The 27,773-nt window shown below is 47.2% G+C and overlaps 1 protein-coding gene across 1 annotated transcript in view; it reads right to left on the bottom strand.

The window, feature by feature from the left end:
* Positions 1 to 14,543: 14,543 nt before the first annotated feature.
* Positions 14,544 to 27,773, bottom strand: part of ZBTB47 (zinc finger and BTB domain containing 47) — a 41,767-nt gene continuing 28,537 nt past the window's right edge. The window contains 6 exon segments of the mRNA XM_036737541.1: positions 14,544 to 14,841; positions 14,844 to 14,909; positions 14,912 to 15,286; positions 17,059 to 17,203; positions 22,204 to 22,319; positions 24,890 to 25,037. Coding sequence (XP_036593436.1) covers positions 14,654 to 14,841; positions 14,844 to 14,909; positions 14,912 to 15,286; positions 17,059 to 17,203; positions 22,204 to 22,319; positions 24,890 to 25,037 — 1,038 coding nt within the window. The 3' untranslated portion in view covers positions 14,544 to 14,653.

Below are 27,773 nucleotides of genomic sequence, written 5' to 3' on the forward strand. Positions count from 1 at the left end.
GATGCTTTTCAAACTCTCTTTTAACTCTCTGGTCAATGATCTACAAACCAGAAAGAGATACCTTTGCTTTTAGAGAAGCACAAGAGCTTTGAGGACAGAACCCCCCATCTGTCTGTCTGATGGTCTATCCGCTTGTCCGGGTGTCTGTGTTAAACTTGGCTGGGACAGATATATATATAGCAGGAGCTGGGTAGAATCTGGGCTGAGGCTCCATGTAAGCTGATCTGCCTTGGATATGATGAGGGGGGCAGAGGGATGGTTGGGGGTGGGGTAGGGGGGACAAGACAGCTGGGCTTCCCCTCCTCCTCCCATCCCATCCCCCCACCCTGTTCCCTGGAGACTGGACCTGAGTCAGTCAACGATGAGTCAGGGACTGGGGGGGACTGAATCCTAGAGCAATGGCAAGGGCCCCCTCACCCTGCCCCTCCTCCAGACCTCAGGACCAGAGCAGTGATGAACCAAAAACTGCCTCATTTCTAAATTGAGCTGAAGATGTGGCTCCATTTCTTCTTTGGCTCGGCTTGAAGACTCCTGGGGGCCATGGCACATGTTCCCTTAGAAGAGGTTGCCTTTGAGGAAAAAAGGGGGAGCCTTGTGGGAGAATTCTGAGAGGGAAGTTTTGAGGAGAAACTGAAAGGGACAGAGGTAGGGAGGTGGGGCTTGCCCTCTCGACCCTTTCCTAGGGTGGAGGGAACAGCTGTGACCTGAATCCCTAGATACTTGGTCACAGGGTGTGGCCTCCTGGGGACCAGCCAGCTCAGTGCAGATTAGGTAATATCCAACCTTGGGGATCCACGAGGTGGTTAGGAGTAGGGCCTTTAAGGCTCGGCACTGGTTTCTGGACTATGACATTCCATCAACGTGGGTTATCCAGGCCAGAGGAGAGAGAAAGCCCAGCCTCAGGACTGATCACCTTCTTGTGGGCCACCTGGGCTCAAGGCAGGGGGTCCAGTGTCAGGACCCATCAACTGATATTCATTTCTCCTTTCTAAGACAAAAAGAATGGGGTTTCTGGCTACATAAGCCAGAGAACACATTCTATACTTTTGTTTGCCCTCTTAGGAAAGATAATTTAGAGCTAGATGGGGCCTGAGAGGTTTTTTCAGTCCAGTCCCAACATTCTGAAGATGAAATGGAAGTCCAAGTGAAGCCACTTTAAAGCCCAAGATCACATAGACAGTAAGTGGCAGAGTCCCCTGGCCCTGAATTCCATTCCCTTTCCATTACATGGCACTGCCTTATCTGCACTCTTCACTTGGACTAGGGAAGAATGTATTGCCACCCACTTCCTACTGGGAAGCCAGAGTCATAACAGGCAAACTCTTTGAACAAATGGAAAGAAAATATTTTGGTCTTCAAGGAGGCTTTGGCCTGAGAAGGGAGAACCAACTCTGTCCTTTGGGAACCTCAAGTGGCAGGAGCAGGACACTCATAAAAACCCCTCACACTGCTGAAATAGCTCTAGTCTTTTTTTTAACAAGCATTTATTAAGTACCTACTATGTGCCAGGCACTGAGCTAAGCACGTCACAAATATTAACTCATTTGATCCTCATAACAACCCTAGGGGGTGGGTACTGGTACATTGTTATATTAATTTTTGTAGTTGTTCAATCCTGACTCTCTGTGATGCCATTTGGGGTTTTCTTGGCAAAGACACCGGGATGGTTTTTGCCATTTCCTCCTCCGGTTCATTTTACAGATGAGGAAACTGAGGCAAACAGGGCTAAGTGACTTGCCTGGGGTCACACAGCTAGTAAGTGCCTGAGGCCAGATTTGAACTCAGGAAGATGAGTTTTTCTGACCCCAAACACAGAGCTTTCTCTATGTACCACCCAGCTGCCCTATCCTCATATTTCAGATAAGGAAACTGGGGTTTAAGTGACTTGCCCAGGGTCATACAGCTTGTAAGTGTCTGAGGTCAAATTTGAACTCGGGTCATCCTGACTCCAAGTCCAGAGCTCTATCTACTGTGCTACCCAGCTGCCCATAAATGCTGCTATGGCAGCTGTATATGGACCCAAGGAATCTATGATCCACTGCTCTCTCTCCCAGGCTCCCCAGAGAGTCTCCCCCAGGGCCCAGTGCCTGGACTCTTGCTCCCCTGGCTTAGATCTCAAGAGCCCAAGATTAGCTTGTCCCAGAAGTGACAGGGCCTGCAGCTGAGAGTTAAATTTAGTCCCTCCATGTACTGACAGGCTATGATTCCAAGCCACTCACTCCCCCTAGTCCCACATCGTCACCCTCTGACTCATTTGTTTTCACCCACAGACCTGGGGGGGGGGGGAGGCTGGTGCTGAATCACTATCCCTTTCTTTCTTTGACATCACCTGAGAGAACCAGGTCCATTCTGGTTCAGGTCATTCAATGGGCCACAGAACGGGATCATAGAATTCTGAGATGTCAGACATATGAAGTAGCCAGAGAGATTATCCAGTCCAATCCCTTCATTTTACAGAGGCAGAAACCAAGACCAGAGAGGGGAAGGCATTTGCCCTACATCCTAGAGGTGATAGCGGCAAGGCCAATACTGGGACCGAGATCTTCTGATTCTCAGTCTAGGTTTTGTCCCCTGACACCTGCAAAACATAGATCTGTGCTTATCTCTATCGGTATCTTCATCTCTCCCAGTCTGGACCCCTTTTACCACTCACCCAGGCTATTGCAATAAACTAACAGATATTCCTTCAAAATAGCCTCTTCCCAAAAGTCTTCCCCCATCGCTACCCCCAATCTTCTCCCTGGGGCCTCCCATAGAGCTTTATTTGCCTCTCTCTATTACATTTATCCAGCAAAGTTGTTTAGTATGATTATTTGTGTTTGTACCAAGGCCACCAACCAGATTGTGAACTCCCTGAGGGCAGGAACTGAGGCTAACCTAAATTTTCTAGTTTCTCCAGGGTATAGCTCTGCAAAAACGAGTACTTATTATACCTGATTAAGAAAGTAAATTTAAAAGATTTGTAGCCACCAAAGCAGATGTAGAAACCAGGACCACATTGACAGGATGGTTGGTTTCTTTACTTGCTGACTGGTCTCCAAAGGATTAGACACTAGGAAATTGTGTTTCAAAAGGTCATCCAGGGAACCTGGAAGTCAAGTCCACACTGAGTTTTGTGGCCAGATCAGCACCAATATCCCGAGTGGTAGCACTTGGATTTGAATTGGGTAGGACCACCTTAGGTAGAAAGTATTCTGTCTAAATCTGTTCTCCCTAAAGCCTGAGATGGTATAAGCGAGAGCATACTCCATCCTCAGCTGTTGGGGAGGAGGAATGTTTGTACTTCTGTTTTTGCTGTATCTTCAAAATACAAAATTCAAAAAAGCCTTTTGCAAAGGCTTAAAAAATATTTCTAGGATCTCTGATTTCATCAGCATGCTCTTTACTGGTGTGTATCAAAGCCCTTTTGTGCCTTCGTAGTTTTTCATAAGCTTCAATGGATGAAAAATCAAACACCTGGTGGTCCCAAGGTAGGCTGGTCCTCAAATGACAAACACTCATGCTATTGCCAGCTACACAGGACAGGCTTTTCCAGGTGAGTGGAAGTTGTTTGAGCTTGAGCGCCATTGACCATGTGAAGGGCATCAGAAGAGGGCTTTGTTGGAGAAATCATCAGAGTAACCTTCCTTAAAATGCCACTTTTATCGTGACACTCACTATACAAAACCCTTTGACCATCCCCCACTGGCATTCTAGGTCTTCCACCTGCCTTTCCAGCCTTATTTACCATCATTCTCCCCCTAAAACCTAAGCTTTGGCCAAGCTGGACTAATCACCACTCCTCTATGTGTCCATACCTTTTTCGTGTCTGCACATTCTTCCTAATGCCTGGAATTCCTCCCCTTCTGCCCATCTTTGCATGTATAAATCCTGCCTTGCCTCAGCTCAAATGCCTCCTGTTCCAGGAAGTCTCTGGGATTTCCTGAGCTAGAAGTGATCTCTCCCTTCTCAAAGCTTTGATAGGGCTTTTTACTTTTCCCAGGATGTCTATGCAACTGTTTACTGTTATTTTTCATAGCAATGAGTACCACGCACCTAGTAGGTGCTCAGCAGACACGGGTTAATTTGAATTGAATTGTTGAGCAAATTTCATACTGGTAAGGTAGCCCAGTGGTAGAAAAGCTGGGCCTGGAGTCAGGAAAACCTGAATTCAAATCCAACCTCAGACAGGCTGTGTGATCCAGGGCAAGTCATTTAACCTGTCTGCCTCAGTTTCCTCAACTGTGAAATGGGGATAATAGCACCTCCCTCACAGGGTTATTGTGAGGATCAAATGAGGTAATATTTGTAAAGCACTTAGCACAGTACCTGGAACATAGTAGTGCTTAATAAATGCTTATTTCATTCCTTCCTTCCTTCCTCTCTCTCTCCCTTCCTGCGTTCCTTCCCATCTAACCCAATAAACATTAATTAAGTGCCTTCTCTGGAACTCAAAATTATGTAGAACCGAATGTTGTAAACTAAAAATAAAAAAAAAAATTAAGTGCCTTCTATGTACCAGGAAGTGTGCTAGGCACTAGAGATACAAAGAAAAAACAAGAACCATTTCCTGCCCTCGAGCAGCTGACATTTGTGGGGCCGGGGAGCGGGGGGAGAGACAATATGTACAGATAAGTATGTACTTGATCTTTTGAGGAGGGTGAAAGCACAAGGAAGGGGAGTCAGGAAAGGCTTCCTATTGGAGTTACCACCTGGTCTGAGCCTCGAAGAAGCTAAGAGACTGAGGCTGGGAGGGAATGCATTCCAAGCATGACAAAGGCATGGAGGTGGGAGTTGGAATGCCAAGTTTGAGGATCAGCAAAGGGCCGAGTTGGGCTAGAGTACAGAACCCATAAAGGAGGATAACATGCAATGAATCTGAAAAGGTCAGTTGTGGTGAGACTTAAACGCCAAACTGAAACTTTTGCATCTTATAATTGGTGTGATTGTTCAGTTGTATCCAATTCTTCCTTACCCCACTTGGGGTTTTCTTGGCAAAGATACTGTAGTGGCTTGGCATTCCCTTCTCCAACTCATTTTACAAATGAGGAAACTGAGGCCAACAGGGTTAAGTGACTTGCCCAAGGTCACACAGCTAGTAAGTGTCTGAAGCCAGATTTGAACTCAGGAAGATGAGTCTTCCTCACTCCAAACCCAACACTCTATCCCCTGTGCCCATTATAGTGGAATACGAAGCCACTAAAAGCTTCTCAAGTGAAGGAGTAACATGGTTTAAATGTGACAATTGTTCTGGCAGCTGTATAGAGTTACAGATACATGGACTCTGTATATATTAACAGAGAAGGAAACTGAGGGGGGCAGTGTTTTGCCCAAGTTCACATGGGCAGTAAGAACAGAAGAGCTGAGAATTCAAACCGAGATTTCCGTGTCCAAGCCCAGTTCTCAGCCCACTCGCCAATTACAGCTCATTTCTGCTCTCTGGGCTTCAGTTCCCCATCTGTCAAATAAAGGGGCAGGAGAAGGTGGTCTCTAAGAGCTATTCCAGCTTCATGGTGGGTCTGTTTAAATGCACCTTACCTGACCTGCTCCTAATTATGAGTGAAGGATCTCTCTTTCACCAATTCTCCACTTCCTTACCGGCCCTCCCTCACAAGCCATTCCAAATAAGAAGCAGATGAGATCTTTTTACTACCGCCCCCACCACCGCCATCATCACCACATGCCTGTGCCCTGCTCAAAAATAAAAGCAGGTGAGGAGTCCCAGAAGCCTCAAGGAAGAAATAGGCTTTACAAGGTCCAGGGTTTCATACAAAAGAATTTATTCCTCTTCTTTCCTCTGCCTCAATCACACATCTGTGGTCTCTTTGCAAGGGGCTCTGCACAGTCTGCACTGGGTAATACAGGGCCAAGGCTCTGGTCTCTAGGAGGGGGCTAGCACCTGGAGATCCAGCCCTCCTTGCTCCTTCTTACACCCACGTATGTTTTGTTGAACTATGTTGCCAAGGGATGGTTATAACAGGTAGATGGATGAGGGAGGGTGGGGAAAGGGCAGAGGGACAGAGACCTAGAATCAGAACAACAGAATCTCTCCTCTCTGTCTTCTCAACAAGTACTTATCCAGCCCCTGCTTGGAACCCTCCAGCAATGGAGAACCCACCACCTTACCAGCATCCCATTCTACTTTTTGTGACATTAGGAGCTCTTTGCTTCCAGAAATCTGTCTCTTGACAACTTCCACCCATTCCACCCAGATTTGCCCTCTACAGCCAACCATTCGTATGATAACCTTTAAAATACTTGAAATTGGCTATTCTATCCTGCCTAGACCCTCCCTTTTCCATGCTAAACGTTCCAGTTCCTTTCATCTGGTCCTCACATGGTAAGATTTCCAGCCCCTTCCTGGTTACAATCCTTTGGCTATATTCCAGTTTTCCTTTCTTTTTTTTTTTGAGGGGGGGAAGGCAAGGCAATTGGAGTTAAGTGACTTGCCCAAGGTCACACAGCTGGTAAGTGAGTCAAGTGTCTGAGGCCAAATTTGAATTCAGATTCTCCTGACTCCAGGGCCGGTGCTCTACTAACTGTGCCACCTAGCTGCCCCTATATTCCAGTTTTCAATATCCTTCTTAAAATGGAGTGCTCAGAGCTGAACACATGATTTCAGGTGTGTTCTTAGCATGGCAGCAGACAGCAGCACTTTCCTCCCATTCTGAGTAGAGCCTTCCTTAATGGGGCCTTAGATAATTAGCTTTGTTTTGGTTTTTTGTCCGGTCATTGTTAATTCACGCAGGGCTTATAGTCCACTAAACCCCCTGTCTCAGGTCTTCTTCACACAGAGTTTTGTCCACCCATCCTAGTGATGGGTACAGAGTGAAAGGCTCTAGCCCGGGTCCCAAATGCACCTTCGGACCACGACTGGGATGGAGCAAGGAGCAGAGACTCATCACCTACCTCCAACCAGCTCCTTAATGTGTAGATCTGGAGACACAAGTGACCAAATGGAGGGAGAGGAAGAGAAAGTTCATTTTCAAGGATCCAACCTTGACCTGGAGTGTGGAAAGTCTCTCCACTCAAGTGGAGTCCCTCCAGTGAAGTGGTGAGAGAAAGAAGGCAGTGAATACTGAATCATACAGAACCATCCCAGTTCTGACACTTAGGGAGCTGATTTCAGCTCTGAGTCTCAGTAAAATGGGGATATTATTATTACGCAAGCTCCCCCCATGGGATATTGTGAGGAAAGCATGATATAAACCTTAAAGAGCTCTATAAACATATAAAATATTGTAACATTATTTTTTGTGAGTTATCATAGATGTTGGTAGTAGGGATTCCCTCTTGGGCATAGGTGGGATGAGATAACTTCCAATGACTGAGGTGCCTTCCAACTCTAAAATTCTAATTCTGTGAGAGTCAGTGGTGAGGAGACTCCAGCTGATAACTATCCCCCATCCCCAGGTCCTAGGGGCACTCAGGATCCTATTGGTTGGCGGCCTCTTCTCTGCTCTAGCTAGAAAGGTGGGATGAAGAGAATAAAAGTACCAGAGGCTCAAAACATCATTTCTGCACCCTTCTGCCTCTACCCTCTGGCTGACTGTCTCAACTCTTTCCCAAATATCCCCAAAGCCAGGTGAAGTCTGAAACTAGAACATAAGATGGGAGACCAACTATAGATTATGCATAGAACTGGAAGGTCCAGGGTCTTCAAACACCCTCAAAATAATTTCTTCCTGTGTTTCTGTCAATGTCCTTCCTAAAACACGGTGCCAAGTTGCTGAAGCCAGCAACTACAGCTGCAGCCCCATCAGGGTAGATGCTAAAATCATATTAGTTTTGGGAGTTTTGTTGACTCGTGTTGGGCTTGCAAACCATAGACTATCAGAGCTACTAAGGGCCTTCCAACAGACCACCAAAATGGGGGGATCACAGAACCCAGACTTAGAGACCACCCTTCCATTTTACTGATGAGGAAAACCAAGGCCCAGAGAGTGACCCTACTATTAAAAATATGTACATTTGTTCCCCCTCCAAATGGGGATTGGTCTAGGAAGGGAGCAGGGGAGGGGAAGAACCTGGGTTCCTGGGGGGATTTGGCTCTAAAAGGTATAAAACTTGGCTCTCCCACACTCGGTAGAGTGAGTGCACAAGCCTGGTAAGAAAGGAGCTAATGCTAGGCCTGAGGAAGCAGAAGGGAAAAGAGGCACCCCCTCCCCCACAATGCCCTACTATGACCAAAAAAAAGCTTCTTAGGTCAAAGGTCCTAGAACTAGAAAGGAATTTTGGGACCATCTAGCCCAGAGGTTAACTAGGGGGGCATGGCCTTGTTTATTTTTAAATATTTTGATAATGATATTTAAATAGAATTGGTTTTCTTTGTAATCCTATGCATTTTATTTTATACATATAAAAACATTATTATGAAAAGAGGTTCATAGGCTTAACCAGACTGTCAATGGGGTCCATGACACACAAAATGTTAAGAACCCCTGATCTTTTTAGATAAGGAAACTGAGACCCAGAGAGAAGGGACTTTCCTAAAGTCAAGGTAAGTGGCTGAGCCAAACCCAGGTTTTCTGACTCCAAATCCAGTGCCCTGTCCACACAGCCACATCACTGCTCCCAGCATAGAAAATATCAGATCAGTTATGTGCTGGTGGGGTCAGCTCCACAGACACCCCAGATCTGGGGCCAGAAAGAGCAACTCTTTCATACGGTGGAACAGCATCTGGTGTCCAAAGGAAAGCATGCAAGAGGAAAGAAAAGCTACTTGCCTCTGGCCCAGAGTTTCCTGGCACAGGAATATGCTTATTCAAAGAATGCCAGGTCAGCCCCTCCACACTGGCACCCTTAACATCATTTTTCAAGGCACTCTGCCCAAGCTGCAGTGGCTGGCCTGGGCTTGCCTGGGAGCTCAGGGATCCCCGGGTACTTAGATGGTGACTGACCTGGGAGGAGAGAACCTGCCTCTGTGAATGAGAAACCACCTTCAGCACCTACAGGGAAGGCTTTAGTCCTAGCATCTCCACAATTCCAGCAGTGACACTTCCACCTTTCTTGCCCTCACCTTACTGTCAATGCCTTATAGACAACTAGGACTTTTGAAGAGTGGGGACCCTATCTTATCTAAACTTCATATCTTCCTTAGCACTGAGCACAGTATTCAGTACACAAAGATGCTTAACCAATGTTTGATTTCATACAGGATCATAGGACCTAAAGTTGGAAAGGTCCTCAGCATTAAATCCCATATAGTTCAACTCCCTTCATTTAATAGATGGGGAAACCAAGGCCCAGAGAAGGCTCACTGCTCAGTGGTTTCCTGGCATCAGGATTTTTTGGAATTTGTTCCAGCTCTGAGGAATATATATTCATCTTAAGAAGGATGGAAAACCCAGTAAGCCAAGATTTGCAAGTAGGGGAATTAGTTGAGGGCTTCCTGGGTTTATAAGCAAAAGGCCTGAGTTCTAAATCCAGCTCTTTTACTTCTCATTAGATTTTGGAATTACTGTTGGGGCCAGTCCCCCCATCCTTATAATGAGGGGACTGGACCCAGGTAATTGCTAAGGCCTGGACTAGGTCTTTAAACTTATGGTTTAGCCTGCTTCCCTACCAATCCAGGCACCCTGAGAGGACCTGGCCCCTTGGCCTTCAAGATGGCTCCCTCCCTAAACCCAAAACCTGTCAGGCCTCTATCTTAGCCATCAAATTAAGTGTTAGCCCTTGCACCATGAGGAAAAACCAAAGAATCATAGACTTTCAGAACTGAAAGGAACCAACCTAATCAACCGGATCCAACCTAAGCAGTAATCCCTTCTATATCCCAGATAGGTGGTCATCCAGCATGTTAGCAGACCTTGATTGTCAGGGAACTCACTCCCTTATGAGAAGGCCTACCATGGAACTGCACCAGGGCAGAGGTAAGACAAACTTCCCCGCCCCCCCCCCCAGCCCAAAAAGAAACACCTTCAAGGCTGGGAAGCCCAAGGCAATTCTCTGAAGTCAGGGAAGGTCTTGGATGGATGAGATTAGATGGAATTGCCCAGAGGACCAGCTTCAGGATAAAGTAGCTGCAGCAAGAGCAGGAATCCCCCCATCATAGCTACTCTTGACCAGCCCTCTTCCCAGTCTGCCTCCCAACTAGGGATAAAAAGTAGCCTTTTCAAGGCAGTTGTAGTAGACGCCACCAGGATGCCAAGGCCAGGTGTCATACACTAATAGACAGGAGTAGGGGTGAATGACCAAAGCAAGGAGGCTGAAGGATGGAAAGTCTCCATGGGGCCCAGAAAAGGATCCTGCTTTGAAGCCATTTCCCAAGAAAATCCTGCAGTTGCTAGGCCAGGGGTGGTTAAGGACCTTAGTCCACCACCCTCATTTGAGATAAGGGACCAGAGAAGAGAGGGTAAGTGATTCACCAAATGTCACACAGTTTAGCAGCAGATCTGATCTTCTGACACCTAGGAAGATAGGCCAGGAGGGAGATGATTTGGATGAAGATTCCTCTTCTATATTTTCAATGGGTGTCCGAGGTGTGCACGTCCCTCCAGTATGGAACACATTCCTGGGGATGCGGGGCAGGGGTGGAGGGCAGTTATCACTGAGCCAAAAGCTATCCCTTCACCTTCTCAGGACCAGGGTCTAATAATTGCTAATGGGAGAGCCCAAGTAGAGGAAAGCCCAGATATGGCCAGTGGGGTTCTATTACCTCTGAGCACAGAACAGTAGCCAGCTGTGATTTCTGCTCCCCCTTCCATCCCATCCAGGTCAAAATGCTTCTAAGCAGATCTTCCCTTGCCCCACTCCCCATCTCTCCCCCAACACTCCCCCCCCCAAACAATGCATGCAGCTGGGGAAGAGGGAGTTATCATATATTGATTACACAGTTTTTCTAAAAAAAAAAAGACATTCCCCCCATAAATCAACAGAAAACTGGCTACCACATTTCCCAGGGTGAGTCTCCTTAAAACATTCCAACTCCCCCGGGGTTGCCCCACATCTATACAGAATAAAGTGCTTTGTTTATTAATTATTATTAATAATATTGTTTATCACACTTAAGGGTCCCACGACCAGCCCTCCCCATGGCATGGAGTCGAATGGGCCCATGGCCACCAGCTGCAACAGCTCAAATCTGGCCTTACTAAGTGCTCTGCATCTAGCTCTAGAGTCCCATCCCTTCCCCCTACCTCCCACCTCCCTGGCTGCCAGCCACAGTCCATCCGACTGAGATTGACTTTGGCTTTTGTTTTTCCTTGATGTAGATCAACCCCTCTGACCACTCAAGTCACAGTACATAGGTCCTCGTGTCCCCGGAGGTGGAGGGGCCACCTTTGTCATTAGGGCCAGCGTGGGGCAAGTCTACCCAGGTGGGCATTGCCTATTTGGGCAATATTGCTGCTCAAGCCCCCAGCACCTCTTCAGTTCCCATTTTCAGGCGCCTGCCCTCCGCAAGGCTGGCCCCAGTTTCCAGGGGGTTCCAGCAGGAGATGGGGAGAAGAGGGTCCATTTTCTTCCAAGTCCTCAATCTTCCTGCTCCATTTTTGACATAGCTATGGGAAGCAGGAGGTCCTGTCTCCCAGGGCCTGGTATCAGTGGAGGAGGAGAGCAGAGGGAGGGGATTAAGGTGCAAAGAATCTTAAAAATTACCAAAAAATAATTACAAAATGAAAAATAAAGGAGCTTAATCAGAAAGAATTAGCTTATGGAACTGCCTCAATTTAGGAACAGGATTAGGAGCCACTTTAACTGCAACAACCTACTGCTGGGCATACTGCCTCATCTGTACTGGCTAAGGTCTGACCAAGCAGAGGCAGGCTCCCTGGGATCACATTGAAGTCTCAATTGGTGCAGAAGGCCCTGGGCCAGCCCGAGCCCCACTGCAGCAGCCTGGAGGGGAGGGAAAGGATGGGGAAGTTGAGGCAGCCCACAGGCTTCAAAGCCTCAGCCTGCCCATGAGGACAGGGAGAGAGGGGAGGTGAACAGGCATAAATGGCCACCCCAACACAGGGGAGTAGGGAACCAGATTCAGGCTACTCCTTTGTCATATCCAAGTTTTTTCCATACATACATGCATACATACATGTTCACACACATACCCTAATGAATACATTCACCCTAACATCCCTCCAGCATACACACCCTGTATTTCCTTTTAGGTGAGGGAGGGAGTGGGAGAGCAGCAGGCTAGGAGAAGTCGATGACCCTTGCCAGCACCCATGATGACCCTCCTAGCCAAGACCAAGCAGCTTTCACTCTCCTGCCCCAAAGCCCACCAACAGAAAGACCATGAGGCACCTGAGCTTGCTCTGGGGCACCAGTCCTGAGAGCCAGCTGGAGGGGACTGGGAGAAATCCTACAGAGTGGGTGGGTGGGGTTCCCTATTAACACGTTAGCCATCCATGGAGGGCAGGCCCCCAACATGCCAGCCTCTTGACTATGCCTTCCCCCAAAAATGTATTTGTAGCACCTAGAGACCCAGAAATAAAGGGCCTAGTATTTCCCTGCTCCTACTTCTGAAGAAAGTCTGACTTTTCACTGACCAAACATTGGTCCAAGTCATTTCTTCCAATGCAGGAGGTGGTGAGGGTAGTGAGGGAGCACATAGAGGGAAGAGAGAGAAGAGCTATTGACTCAGGTTTCTAGGATGCTGCCCATGGGGCCAAAGCAAGAAGCAGCTAATCCCTCCCCAAACCATAGTAGATTCCCTCCCTCTTGCCATGAACCCTGGCAGCATCCAACCTTTGGGGATTGGGATTGCATTTGGAGAATGACCAGTGGCCCCTCAGGAGGCTTCTTTGGTTGACTGACCTCAGGATCCCCCAGAGGACAGAAGACTTGGCATCCCTACCCCAAGGTACCATCATCCTCATCCTCACCCTTCCCCTCCTTCTAAACTGTAAGGCACTTTGAGAACCAAGACCTCCCCAACAAGTTGTGATTCCTCCAGTTTGTGAAAAGGGCCCTTTCCTCACCTGCCCTTCCTCCTACTCCTTGATCAGGTAAGAGCACGGGATGGTTCTGATGCCCCAAGCCTTGGAAAGTCCTGAGGGATGCTGCCTTATCTTCCTAACCCCTCCCAGTAGAAGGCAACCCCTTCCCTAGCCCATGGGCTAGCACAGAACTCTGTGTCTGGCTGAGCTTGGCTCCCACTGCCCCATGCCTACTTTCCCCACTATGAAAAAAGGAACACAGGTTCCAAGTCCCAGCTTATCAGCCACCATTGTGTGAGGAAGGTGGCAGTTGGAAGACTTAACACATCCACTGCCCTCTGCCAATGGCTGTTCTGAGGCAGTTGCCCTGGGAGTGAGGGGAAGGGCTAAGCACACCCCCGTGGCACTATTCCCAACTTCCTTTCCCAAAGTATGACCAAACAGCTACTACTCAGTTTCCCCACCTGGCCCTGAAATCCCCATAGGCTTGGTCTCCTGTAATCCAGGCTCCCTCCCAGCCCATACCTGTGTGCCCCAAGGCTGGCAGCCAGGAGGAGACAGGGTAGGGGAGAGAAGGGAGAAATGGCATTTTGGCAAAATTGATGGGGCTTAGCCTACCCCCAATCAAAGTGAATCTAGTGCTTGTCCTGAGGTCTTTACCCCCCCAATACATATAGAGACACCAAAACACATACAGGTGGTCCCCCATTCACGCATTTTCCCTCTTAGATACACACCCCCAAAACAGGGTACACAAAGACAGGCAGAAACAAAGATGCATGGACACTCATATTCGCGTGCGCGCGCGCACACACACACACACACATACACTCACACATACACATACACACCCCTGCACACAGACTATACTTCACCCCATACACGTTCTCCTCAGACCCACACTGGTCTAAAGACTTCCTTGGCTGGGCACAGAGACACAGACCCTCACAGGCACACACTCTCAGACATACAGAGACACAGACATGTATACCCTGACTCTGGGACACACATGTGCACACACACTAGGATGGTGACCTCCACTCTCACCAGCCTCACCTCTCCGCACTGGCCCCCTCAACCCACAGAGGCACATGGGGACTCTCAGAGTACCCATGGCCTTCCACTTGGGCCACTTATCTTAGGTGGCAAATGACCCACCCCCATCTGGCCTCTAGCTTGATTCCCTAAATCCCAGCCTGCCTCACTCAAGGTCCTTCAAGCCTAACTTAGAAAACTGCCTTCAGCTGACTCCCACCACATGCTGCCTCTCTTGCCAGCCTCTGCCTACCCCTTTATGACTCTACTTTCCCATTTTACAAATGAAGAAACTGAGATCCAGAGAGGGAGTGACTCACCCAAGGCAAGTAAGATCCATAGTCTAGATATGAATCTAGGTTCCTTGACTCTTAACCCAGATCTCTCTCCACTATACCATTCTGCCCTCCCAAGCTCTGTTCCTTTCCCTCTCACCAAAGCAATGGGGAACCCCACCAAAAACTAAGTGGTACTACCTCCTGGCCCCCATCCAGGGCCTCAGCCTGTACCCCATTCATCCCCAATACCACCATGATGAGACCATATGCAAAATGGAACTGAGTGGTCATGGAACAGGAAGGGAGTGGGAGAGGGCAAGGGGAGCATAGGACTTCAGAACTGGAAGGGATCTTATCTAACATCAAGTCCAACTTCCTCCTAGTACAGATGAGGAAACTGAAGTTCAGAGAAGACCAGCAGCCTGCCCAAAGTCACATGAGATAGTGGCAGAGTGAGAATCTGAACTAGGTCCTTGGAAATCACATCAATAGCTCCTTCCACTCTACTGAGGAAGAAGAGAGGGGAGAAAAAGAGGAACACACATGGGCTCCATTTTCCAGAGTCAATCCATGGGGTCCTTTCGGAGGTGCAGCTGGGACAAACTTGGCATGGACGAAAGGCGATGGCAGGGCTCTGGGGTAGAACAGCAGGGCCAGGGTGAGAAGAGGGGCCCTAGTTGTGGCTGGCATTGACCTTCCCTGTAGAGAACAGGGGGGGTGGGGGAGGTAAGTGAGGTGGGGGTGGCAGGGTCTGGGGGAGTGGGGGAAGCAGAGGGAGGGAGTGTGAGGGGGGTGGGGGTGGGGGTGGGGGCTGCGGGGGAGGAAGGCCAGGCTGGGTAGGGGTTGAGGGGGCGGCTCCTGGGGGCACTGGAGTCAGGGCCAGGGTCAGGCCTGAGGGGTGGTCACCACCATCAGGGGTGTCCGAGGTCATCGGGTGACTGACACGGAAGCATTTCTCCTTGTGGGCTTTAAGCATGTTGGAGAAGCGGAAGCGCTGGCCGCACACGTCACAGGGGTAGGGCTTCTCGCCCGTGTGTGTCCGCCGGTGCCTCTTCATGTTGGGCCGGCTCGTGAAGCTCTTGCCGCAGATCTCACAGATATACGGCTTCTCACCTGTAGACAGGGGGATGTGGGGGAAGTCTGGTCATCCAGGGTCCTTCTGCTAATGCACTACATGGCCCCTCACTTGGCCCCCAGCCGTGGTCATCACTGCCAGTTGCTCAAAGCCAGTCATTCACTCCCTGGCAGAGTGCTTTCCTTCCCTCTATCCCCTCATCAAATTCCCATACACCAGAATTCTCCCTCCATTCCTCATAAACACCCAACAGAGAGCCAAGGCCTTGGTAAAAGCTCTGACCCCTTTTCCTCACTGCCATACGGCATAGGGAAAGGACCAGCAGGGTGGTTTAAATGGAAAAAACTATAGACCAGGAGTCAGAAGGTCTGAGTTCAAGTCTCTGCCATGAATCCACTGAGTGACTTTGGGTAGGTCACTTCCCCTGCTCACCTCAAAGGGCCTTTGTGGTACTTTGTCTTGGAATTGGAAGGCCAGAGTTCTGAGCCATTCTCTGACACTCACTATGACTTGGGTAAGTCATTTCTCAACTGTTTCCTCCTCTGTAAAGTGGGGATGCTCCTTCCTTACATTCTCTACCTAATGGGGCCATTTTGAGAAAAGCTCTTTGTCTAAAGATACAGAAAAGGAAGTTATTGTTGATTATGACTTAAGAGCTGGAAGGAATCTTGGAGCCATCTAGTACAACCTTTCCATTTGACAGATGAAGAAACTGAGGCTTAGAGAGGTCTTACCCAAGGTTATACATAGAATAAGTGACAAACTCAAATCCTTCAGCTCCAAAGATAATGGTCTTTTACTGTATCATATTGTCTGTTCTCATGAAGGAGGCAAGGGACACCAGGCTCAGCTCTCATTAGAGCTGGTAATTTTACTCATTTTACCTACTTACTCATAAGTCTATTAAAATATTCCAGTTGACTTAACTAGTTCCAACGTGGTAATCACAAGAATATTTCAAATTACCAAAGGGGGTTAAAAAGCCCATTCTTTCAAATTAAGACCTCAGCTCACTAACTTCCCCTTTCAGCAAATATTTAATATTGCTGGGAGTGATGGTGAATGCCTGTAATCCCTAATACTAGTGAATCCCTTAAGCTCAGGAGTTCTGAGCCTCACTGGGACTAAAGCTGATAGGGTGTCCTGGATTCAAACTCATGTCCTCGCATTCGAAATTCATGCTTTCTTCCATACCGTGCTGAATAGTCCTCCTCTCACCTCCCCACTACAAGACATCAGAGCTGGAAGGGACCTTACAGATCAATGGGCCCAAACCTTTCATGTTACAGATAAGAAAACTGAGGCTCAGAAAGAGGAAGCAACTGGGTCACACAGTAGTAAGTCATTGGAAGAGTCAAAACTCAAACTCAGGTCTTCAGATTCCAAGTCCAGTGATTTTTGTTTGGGGTGAGGAGGGAGAAAAAAACAGGGAGAGGGAAAGGGAAAGGGAGAGAGGGGAGACAGAGGGAAGGCAGGGACAGAGAGAAACAGAGAGAGACAGAGAGAGACAGAGAAAGAGAGAGAGAAAGAGAGAGAAAGAGAAAAAGAAAGAGGAGAGAAGGAAAGAGATGGAGGGGGGAGGGAGGGAAAGAGGGGGAGGGAGAGAGAGAGAAAAAGAAAAAGATAGAGAGACAGAGAGAGACAGAGAGAGAGAGAAAGAGAGAAGGAGAAATAAGGAGAGAAAGAGAAGGAAAGAGAGATAGGGCTTCTCCCCAGGAGGGCTAATGAACCTGGGTGGATGGGAGGTAAGGTGAAGACAGCAGGAGAGGTCGAGGGGAAGGAGGAGAGTAGGGGTCTCAAAGGCCCTTACCTGTGTGTGTTTTCATGTGCTCATCAAAGTACTGCTTCATGTTGAAGTCCTTCCCGCACCACTGGCACATGAACTGCTTGTGGCCAATGTGGATGCTCATGTGGGACCGAAGCTGGTACTTGTACTGGAAGCGCTCGTTGCAGTTCTGTCCAGGGAAGGGAAGACAAGAGAAATGCATGTGAGGACGCTGCCGCACCATCTCCAGCCCCCAAGTCTTCAGAAATCCAGGCATGTTTGCAATCTAACACATGAGTTGGAGAACATCCCCCTCCCTCTGGGAGTCTAGAAATCCAAGACTGGATTGTTGAATTCGATGAAATGCTCAGCATGTGAAAAGGCCCTAAAGATACAAAGGGCAACAAATAGTCTTGCCCCCAAGAAACATATGTTCCTGGTGATACGATATATCACCATAATAGACAGATAGTAAACAGATAAGTATTATGGGGATACGATGTATCCCCATAATAAACAGATAAGTAAGTGCAAGGTAATTTGAGGTCAGAGAACATGAAGTGGGGGAAGAGGCGATGTGTATCAGGGAAGGCTTTCTGTGGGAGGTGGCCTAGGGAGCTAAGCCTTGAAGGGAGCTAAGGAGACTAAGCAGTGCAGCGAAGGACGTAGCATATGCCAGCCCAGAGACCAGAGGTGGATCACCAAGCTGGGGGCCAGTCTGATGGGGAAACAGAGTGTTAGAAGGGGAGGGTGGTCATTAGAAGTAGGAGTGGTCAGGATGGTGAAGGGGAATAGGGTGAGATACATGTGCAGAGTGGGGCTGGAGCCAGATGATGGCAGGGCTTTAAAAGCCAATGTGAGGAGTCTGCATTTGATCTCAGACAAAGAAGCCACCTCTGATGGCATCAAGTGCATCTGAGCAGTAACCCCCTCTACTTCCTGGACCAGTGGTCATCCAGCTTGAAGATTCCTAATGAAGGACAATGAACCCTTCCTCTCCAGGCAGCTCATGCCACTTTGCAGGGCAGTTCTGATTGCTGGAAAGTCTGTCCTGATATTGTGCCAAAATCTGCCCCCTAAAAAGTCTACCCGTTACTCCCAGATCTGCCCACCAAGGCCAAGCAGGACCAATCTAATTCTTTTGCCTTGGGGTATTTGTAAACATCTGTCACATTAGTAGCTAGAGGGCACAGTAGATAGAACACCTGGCCTGAAGTCAGGAAAACATGAAATCAAATCCAGCCTCAGACACTTACTGGCTGGGTGACCCTGAGCAAGTCACTTAACTTCTGTTTGCCTCAGTTTCCTCATCTGTGAAGTGGTAATAATACTAGCACCTACCTCCCAGGGCTGCTGAGTGGGCCAAATGAGACGATAATTGTGAAGCGCTCCACACACAGTAAGTGCTAAATAAAAGTTAGCTATTATCATCATTATTATTATCTCTCCTCTCCAATTCCTCACCAAGTGTTTCTCTTCTCCAGGCTAAATATCCCTATCCTTCGATATTCATTCACATACACATTTATTAAACACCCATTTTTCTGTCGGGCACCCTGGTAGGAAGTAGAGATTCAATGACAAAAATACAGAAGAGTTTACATTTGGGTTTCTTGAACCCATCAGTGTGTTGGTAAATGTTTAACAACCAGCTCTCCAGGGGAGAATTGGAGGCATGACACACTTTCAAGTTTAATCTGCATTATTAACATTTTTCCCATTACTTTTTAAAATCTAAACAATTGACAACACATTAAATCAAGCCTTGATTGGTAGTTTGCCCATTTCTGGGGTGTAAATGCTCCCACTGAAAATTTAACAATTGGCTCTCTCAAGCTGGTTTGAGCTGGCATCAAGATACCCCTGCTTCAGTCATGGTCTCCAGTGTCCTCCCCATCCTAGTTGCCCTCCAGACTCATTCTTTCTAAAGGATGCCAGCATCCTTTCTAAAATATGGTGCTCTGACCGTGGTCAATGTCAGTAGGACTATCACAGACTTAGATCTGGAAAAGGTCATTTGAGGCCTTCTAGTCCAACCCCTTTATTTTACACATGAAGAAACTGAGGGGAAATGACTTGTCCAAGGTCACAAAGGTTAAAGTAAACACCTGAGAGGCAAGATAAGAACCCAGGTCCTGACTCCAAAGCCAGTGCTCTTTCTTCTGTATCACCTCCTTCTAGAGGCTCGGCTTCTATTAATATGCCCTAAGATTATGTTAACTTTATTTAGCTGCCACATCAGAGGACTGATTCATCCTGTGCTAGTGGTCCACTAAAACCCCTGGCTCTTTCTCATAAGAATGGCCCCAGAGTCAGAAGGACCTGAGTTCAAATATGACTTCAGATACTTAGTAGCTATATGACCCTGGGCAAGTCACTTAACCCCAGTTGCTTCCCAAAGATAGATAGATAGATAGATAGATAGATAGATAGATAGATAGATAAAGAATGGTTATTTAGATATAACAACTCCATCCTCCACTCCTTGTGTTTATTTATTTTAGTCTCCAGGCTCTACACTTAATCCCCTTGAATTTCATCTTCTAGAGTCAGTCTATCTGCTCTAGTCTATCAAAATCTTTCCGAAGGCTATTTGTTGGTTTGATTACAGGCTCTGTCTTTATTATAGGCCTTAAAGTACATCTGAAATTTTGCAAATTTCACCTTCCACATCAGAGAAGCAACAGTTTTTACAAACTCACTTTCATTGACTGATGACAACAAATTCAGGCAGGCTTCCTTGTTTAGGCAAACCAATACATAGCTTTAAGAAAAGAAGGCTCAGTGATGATGCAGTTTGTAAACTGGCTACTTGTTTTCCCCTCTCTGGGGACCTGATGGAACCTTGATCTAGATCTGAACTGTTAACATACAATATTCCTAAAGATAACTGCATTGTGGGCTGACGAATGTAAGAGGGAGGAGGCTAGGGAAAGAAATGGGGTGACCAGGCTGTGTGTGTGTGTGTGTGTGTGTGTGTGTGTGTGTGTGTGTGTGTGTGTGTGAATGTGCATATACATATGTATGTGTGTGTATCTCTGGCCTCTTCTGGTTGGTGGACTCCTATGAAACACCAAGCCCCCTCCTCTTCTCTGCTTATGCAACTTCTACCCATCTCCAAGCCTGAATCCAGCATTTGAACTCAGGTCTTCCTGAGTCAAGCCCCAGCACTCTGTCCACCATACCACTTAGCCACCTCTGGGCACACTGCAACATGGTGGTAAGGACCTTAGACTTGGGAATCAGGAGACCTGGGTTTGAGTCCTGTATGGCCTCAGGCAAGGCCCTTCCCCTCCCTGGACTTCAATTTCCTCTTATATAAATGACAATGTTAGACCAGATTAGCTCTAAAGTTCCTTCCCATTTTGAGGATTTTGCAAGTGAAAACAGCCCAGATCATAAACTAATTCATAAAGGACAGTGGAAGATTAAAAGTAATATTGCTTCATAAAATGAGAAGCAATGGAAGGAAAAACATATCAACAGAATGCTTGGCATGAGACCCAATTAAACCAGACCATTCCTAGAGCATTTAAGGATAAAGATGGAAGAAAGACAAACAAACAAAAAATGGTAAAGATCTGCTAAGATTTTATAACAAACTACTTTCCCTAATGATGATAGTAGAAACAGCACATTTGAATGCTAACATCACAGTTCCTGAGGTGCTCTGAATGAGAAAATGAAATAATATTTAAGGATTATTATGAAAACAAAGAGGGAAGGAGTAGATGAACCATACCAAACTTCCCAAGATTCACATAACATAAGGACATAAACTTCACATAAGACAAAGAGGGGAAGGTCTTACATAAACTCTTTTTACTTTCCCCAGGTCCACAGATGTAACTCCAGGACCCCTTCTTCCTCCTCCCTAGGGTAGAAGAGGGTCTCTTAATTTTCCAAAGGGGAATGAGTTCTGGTGGCCTCTCAGTGACATGGTTAGATGGAAAAGAGGGCCTTAGGGCTGGAAACAGGGCAGGCATAAGTGTTTCTGATAAAGGTCTCATTTTTCAAATATATAGAGAACTGAATTAAATTTATAAGAATACAAGTCATTCCCCAATTGATAAGTGGTCAAAGGATATGAATAGGCAGTTTTCAGATGAAGAAATTAAAGCTATCTATAGTTATATGAAAAAATGCTCTAAATCACTATTGATTAGAGAAATGCAAATTAAAACAATCCTGAGGTACCACTTCACACCTATCAGATTGGCTAATGACAGAAAAACAGAATGATAAATGTTGGAAAAGATGTGGGAAAATTCGAACACTAATATTTTGTTGGTGGAGTTGTAAATTAATCCAACCATTCTGGAGAGCAATTTGGAACTCTGCCCAAAGGGCTATAAAACTGCACATACCCTGTGATCCAGCAATACCACTACTAGGTATGTATCCCAAAGAGATCATAAAAGGAGGGAAAAGACTTACATGTACAAAAATATTTATAGCAGCTCTTTTTATGGTGGCAAAGAATTGGAAACTGAGGAGATGCCCCTCAAATGGGGCATGGCTGAACAAGTTGTGGTATATGAATGTAATGGAATAGTATTGTGCTGTAAGAAATGATGGACAGGAAGATTTCAGAAAAATCTGGAAAGACTTATACAAACTGATGCGAAGTGAAATAAGCAGAATCAGGAAAACGCTGTACACAGTATCAGTAACATTGTGTGATGATCAGCTATGATAAACTTAGCGCTTTTCAGCAATACAATGATCCAAGACAATTCCAAATGATTCGAGATGGAAAACACTATCCAAACCCAGAGAAAGAAATGTGGAATCTGAATGCAGATTGAGGCATACTATTTTCACTACTTTTTTTTTTCTTTCTTATGGTTCTTCTCTTTTGTTCTGATTCTTCTTTCACAACACGACTAATGTGGAAATATGTTTAACATGATTGTACATGTCTAACCTATATCAGATTGCTTGCTGTCTTGGAGAGAGGGGAGGGAAAAGAGGGAGGGAGAAAAATGTGGAACTCAAAATCTTACAAAAATGAATGTTGAAAACTATCTTTACATGTAATTGGAAAAAATAAAATAAAATAAAATGCTATTAAGTCCAAGGGGGAGAAAAAGGAGTGGTAGCTGCGTCCCTGACCAAACTCTGGCCAAGGAGGAGAGAGCATCCCTTAACTGGTAGGTAGAGTCCCTTGGTCCTTAGAAGGGCGCTTACCTCACATTTGAAAGGCTTCTCCCCGGAATGCTGCAGGGAATGGACTTTGAGTGACATGCTCCTCTTGAAAGACTTGCCACAGGTCTCACAGGTGAAGGGCATGTCCTTGGTGTGAGCTGAGAGGTGGGTACAGGGGGGGTGACATTTGTTAGAAGGTCTGCTCTTCCACCTGCTCTGGGGCTAGGGGTGAGGCTAGGGATCGGGCAGGACGAGATCATCCGCATTCATGGACAAGTCGTTCTCCTTTCTCGGAGCCTCAGTTTTCCATCAATAAAATGGGTATCATAATCCTTGCACTACCCCATGGGGAAAGAACTTAATAGATCTTCAAGTGCTACAGAATGAAAGCCTGTTGCTGTTATTAGCTCAAGCATAATTCACTGCCCCAAAGCGTTACCAGCCCTGGAACGTCCTCAGAGTCTCAGGCCAAGGAGAGGGGAGGGAGAGACAAGGTTGTCTTGAATCTTGATTGACAGTGCAGCAGACTCCTCCCAAGAGCCTTGTTGGCTTCCTGGTCTTCCAGAACCCTGCCAAGCTCACCAAAAAGCTAAGAGAAGAACTTCTCCTGCTGCTAGTGCCTGGAAAGGAGAATGAGCAGCAGCTTTGCCACACTAAGGGTGCCTGGTATTTCCTTCCCTGGGAGAGGTGGGGGTAGGGAAGAAGAGTCGCATAAGGGAGGGGTTGGGACCCCCTGATTCTGAGACCATTGAACCTTTAACCTCCCTTTCTCCAAGCTGTCCCTAATTCTCTAACTCAGTGTGTGATCTTAGACAAGTTATTTTCCTTCTCTGGGCCTCAGTTTCTCCATCTGTAAATGAAGGGGACTGAATCAAATGATCTCTGAGGTTCCTGAAAGCTCTAATAGTCTCTCATCAACCCCTCTGTTGCCTCTTCTGTTGGGACATCAGACCATCTTTGACATCCCCTAGGGACATCCTTATTCTCCACCCCACCCATTCCACTGGCTCTGGGCTGTCGTGGCAATCAAATAAGTTAAGGTGGATAATAGATTGAGAATTAGAAGGGAACAAGAGGGATTTATTAGAATCTCCTTTGGTTAGATAAATCTTCAAGGGAAGGAAACTAAAGAGGACCTTGAGACCTACCTCCTATTCAATGGAGGAATCCCCTCTGAATCCCTCATCCCTTCAGTGATGGGGAACTCCCTACCTCAGACACTAGGTGTGGCAGAATGAACCCTGGCCTTGGAGTCAGGGGACCTGGGATTGAAGCCCAGCTTTGTCGCTTGACAACCTGGGTGACCCTTGGTAATCTGACCCTTAATTTCCTCATCTGTAAGACTGAGCAGGGTGGACTAGATGAGTCCCAAGATGCCTCCCAGCCCTAAATCCTACAGCCTCCAGAGACAGCCAGGCTCCATGTTAGCTGTGGCTGTTAGGGGATTCTTACAGCAAACTCAAGTCTGTCTCTGCCCTGTGATAATATAACTTTCCCCTACACGGGTTCTAGCACTGCTTTCAGGGACTACACAGAAAAACTCAGACTCCATTTTCCATGAGAGGATGTCTGAAGATAGTGTGTGTGTGTGTGTGTGTGTGTGTGTGTGTGTGCTGTGCCACACTACCCTCCCACCTCTACCCCCCAAACATTATCATCTCCTCTCTGAGCTATCCTCATGAGGAGTTCCAAAATTCTCTAAGAAATATGTATCCATGTATCATGCAAGGCATCAATGGTTCTCAAAGTGTGGTCTTTGGACTCTGAGGTTCCCCCAAGACCCTTTTACAGGGTCCTCAAGATCTGTTTTCACAATAACACTAAAATGCTTTAATTTCTAACACGGTAAAAATTGATAGCTAACGCCCACATAAACAAAAGCTCTTTGGGGTCCTCAATAATTTTTAAGAGTGCAAAAAGAACAAAAAGTTTGAGAACTATGGGTTTATGTGATTTTTTAAGGCCACAGGAGATCACATGATGTAAACCTGGACCAAATAATTCATTTTACAAACAAGGAAACTGAGTTCCAAAAAAGACATGACTTTTAAGCCTGAAGTCACATGGTTGGGAAGCAGCAGAGGGGGGATCTGAACCCAGCCTGACTTGAAAGCCAGCGCTCTAATCATCACACCATAGTGCCTCTAATCCTTCCCAATCTGAAGACCTTATCATTCATTCTATTAGTCACTATTAGCAAAGTGGGAGGGACACCTGCTACTGACATCCTAAAAATACCTTGTCACAGCATAACACAAGTGCATGGTCCCCAAGACATTCTCACTGTCCCATTGGGGGGTGGGACAGGAAAGGAATGTGTCTGGGGACAGGGCAAGGAACAGCTCCCTGGATTAAAGACTGGGAGGCAGAGGGACCTCAGGGGCTGCTTGATCTGCACAGATTAGGACCTAGGGTCCGGAGATGGTAAATGATGCTACATAAACAAAGGCAGAATTTGAACTCAGGTCTTCCACCTCCAAATTCTGCCCTCTTTTCACTGTATCATGCTGTCTTCCTTCCCCAAGGACCTGCACAGATCATCTGTCTAAACCCCTGGGGAAGCCCAGCTAGGGAGTGAGCCTTGTCCCGGGTCCCTCAGTCAGGAGCAGAGCTGGGGTTCCCAACCCAGCCTCTTTCAAGGGATCTCTCCCCAGCTTTGCCTATAGGCCCCTCCCAGACCTGTCCCCCACCCCCTCCATAAAAGTGTCCCCTATCACCTGGGACTCACCGACCATGTGCTTCCGCACGTGTGCCATGGTATAGAATTTCTTCTCACAGATCTCGCAGGAAAACTTCTTCTCTGCGTAGCCATGGACAATCTTGTTGTGCTCGTGGAGGGACCAAAGCTTCTTAAAGGCTTTGCCGCACGTGACGCACTGTCGGAGGGGAGGGGGGAGAGAGGGGAGGAAAGGAAGGGGAGGGAGAACTTCAGTGAGAGGCCCCGACTGGCCAAGAGGAAGGGCAAGAGGGGCAGCTAGATTAGTGGGAAAGGCCCTTAGGGGTGTTAGAGGAGAAAGAAGCCCACCCAGACAGAGAGACGGACGGACAGACAGACAGACACACACACACACCCCCACGGTTCCTAGGGACACCCTTCCACTTCCCAAACTAAAACCTGTCTGTCTGTTTCATCCATGGGAATTTAACTCACCAAGGATCATCACCCTCCCCAACCCAGGAGGTTCATCTGGGTTCTGTTCTGTTTTTCCCATATACCTCCGTGTATGTGTGTGTATGTGTGTGTGTGTGTGTGTGTGTGTGTGTGTCTGTCTGTCTGTCTGTCTGTCTGTCGGTCTTTGCATGCATTCTCTAGCCTTGTGTTTTCTTAACCCGAGGTCCATGGCTCCCCTAGGAGTCTGTGGATAGATTTAAAGGAAAGGGTTTGTGAACTTGGATGAAAAATATTAAATTTTTATTTCCATAGAACTATTTTCCTTTGTAATCCTATATATTTTATTTTATACATTTAAAAGCAATATTCTGAGAAGGGCTTTAACAGACTGCCCAAGGGGTCCATAACACAAAAAGGACTTTAAAAGCCCTGGTCTTAGACCCTGGAATGGCCAAGTTGGAAGGCTGTGAGTGTAGACCAAGCCTGCCAGCTAGCTTTTAGCCATCAAACTCCACAGCCCCTTTCCAGCCTTGGCCTGAGCCTGCTTCCAGAGAAACAACAGGGACAAATCCATCTCTATCATTGTGTCAACGGCCCCATAGGCCAAGGCACAGTACTGTCAGTGACTTGAGGGGTACAGATAGGATGTAATGTGTAGTCACAGCTTCCCTGGGTGTCTCAGTTTCTGTCTTAATAACAGGAGGGAGAAGCTGGTCTACCTCTTCCCTGGGATTGTGTGTAGCCCAATGGAACCACAGACCTGAAAACCCCTAAAGCCGCTCTAAAAAGAATCACATCTCAGGGTTAGGAGGGGCCTTGGAGGTCACCCACCTGAATAGCAAGGGACTGTCCTGCCATTAGTCCTTAGCCCGGGGCCTCTACAATCTGCTCCAACCTACCTTCCCAGATTTACAAGCACCTTCCCCCTCCCTCCCTTCCCCCTTTCCCCAGCCAGCCTGGTCTCCTAGACAACCCTTGCATACATGAAGAACATTCCTGCTTTTGTGTCTTTGCTTACTCAGCCCCCCCCCCCCATGCCTGGAGGCCTTTCTCTATTTCCTCAGCTGCTAGTGCCTTGAGAGCGTCTTATCTAATTTGTACATATCTTATATGTACCTATTTATTTACATGTTGTCTTCCTGTTAGAAAGTGAGCTCCTTGAGGGTAGGGGTCCATGTTTTTGCCTTTCTTGCATCCCCAGCGTTTAGCACAGAGCCTAACACATAATAAGTGCCTGATAAATGCTTAGGGATTGACTGGTATTGACTGGCATACCTTTTCCTCTCCCTTACTACTTGGCCACCTCCTCCAAGAAGCCTGTCCTGACCACCCCAACTCACTCTGGTCTCAAATTTTTCACATGCATGAATCTTGTCTCTCCTACCAGACCAGGATCTCCCTGAGGACACAGAGGAGGGCTCTTTCTCCTCCACAGGGTATAGGGAGCTAGAGTATAGAACGTAGAGGGTCAGAGTTGGGAGAGAACTCAGAATTTAATTCAATTCTAATCAATAAAACAATAAGCATCTTATGTGCAACTGTGCCACACAGTAGGGATACAAAATTTGTAAAAGCCTCTGCCTTCAAGGGGCTTACATTCTATTGGAGTGAGAGAACATGTACGCAGAGGAGCATAATATGAGGTGGGGACTGGGGGCAGAGGGGAAGGACAAGCATTTATGAAGTACCTACTATATGTCAGGCACTGCACTAAGCGCTTTACAAACATTGTCTCATTTGAAAGGGAGCAAAGGAGAAATCAGGCCAACTGCTCTGGGAATATGGGAGGAGGAAGAGACTCTGGGTAGGCTTCCTGGAGGAAGCAGCACCTGGAGCTGGGCCTTAAAGGAATCCAAAAGGAGACGAGCTGGGAGGTGGATGCAGAGAGTCAAGTTCAAGAACAGTGACCTCAGTCTTGAGTTTGGCTGGAAGGTAGAGGATGGGAAAGAACAACAGGACACAAGGCTAGAAAAGAAAGTTCCAACCAGATCGTGAGGGGCCTTGACTCTGCGGTTAAGAAGTTTAGACTTCATGCGAGACGCAATAGGAAACCACTGAGTATTTCTGAGCAAGGGGTGGCATGGTCAGCCCTGAGTCTCAGGAAGATTATCTGGGGAACTGCGTGGACGACAGGCTGGAGAGGGGAAAGACTGGAGGCAGGGAGGCCCATGAGGAGAGAGCAGGCTAGGGGTCTGAAGGTGTGTAATGGCCAAGTGAGCAATGAGAGACGAGAAGATCTGGAGAATCAGAAGCAACAGAACTTGACAACTGTTTGGATGTGGGGCCTGAAGGATGGGGAAACACGGAGGATGACATGAAGGTTACAAACCTTGAAGGAAAAAAGCATTTATGGAGCATCTATTCCATACCAGGCACTAGGTAAGCGCTTTACAAATATTCTCTCAGGGGATCCTCGCAACAACCCTGGGGGAGGGGGGAGGAGTTATCACTGTCTCCATTTAGCAGCTGAGGGAACTGAGGCAAGCAGAGGTGAAGGACT

This window comes from Trichosurus vulpecula, chromosome 9 (assembly GCF_011100635.1).
Source record: "Trichosurus vulpecula isolate mTriVul1 chromosome 9, mTriVul1.pri, whole genome shotgun sequence".
Classification (NCBI taxonomy): domain Eukaryota; kingdom Metazoa; phylum Chordata; class Mammalia; order Diprotodontia; family Phalangeridae; genus Trichosurus; species Trichosurus vulpecula.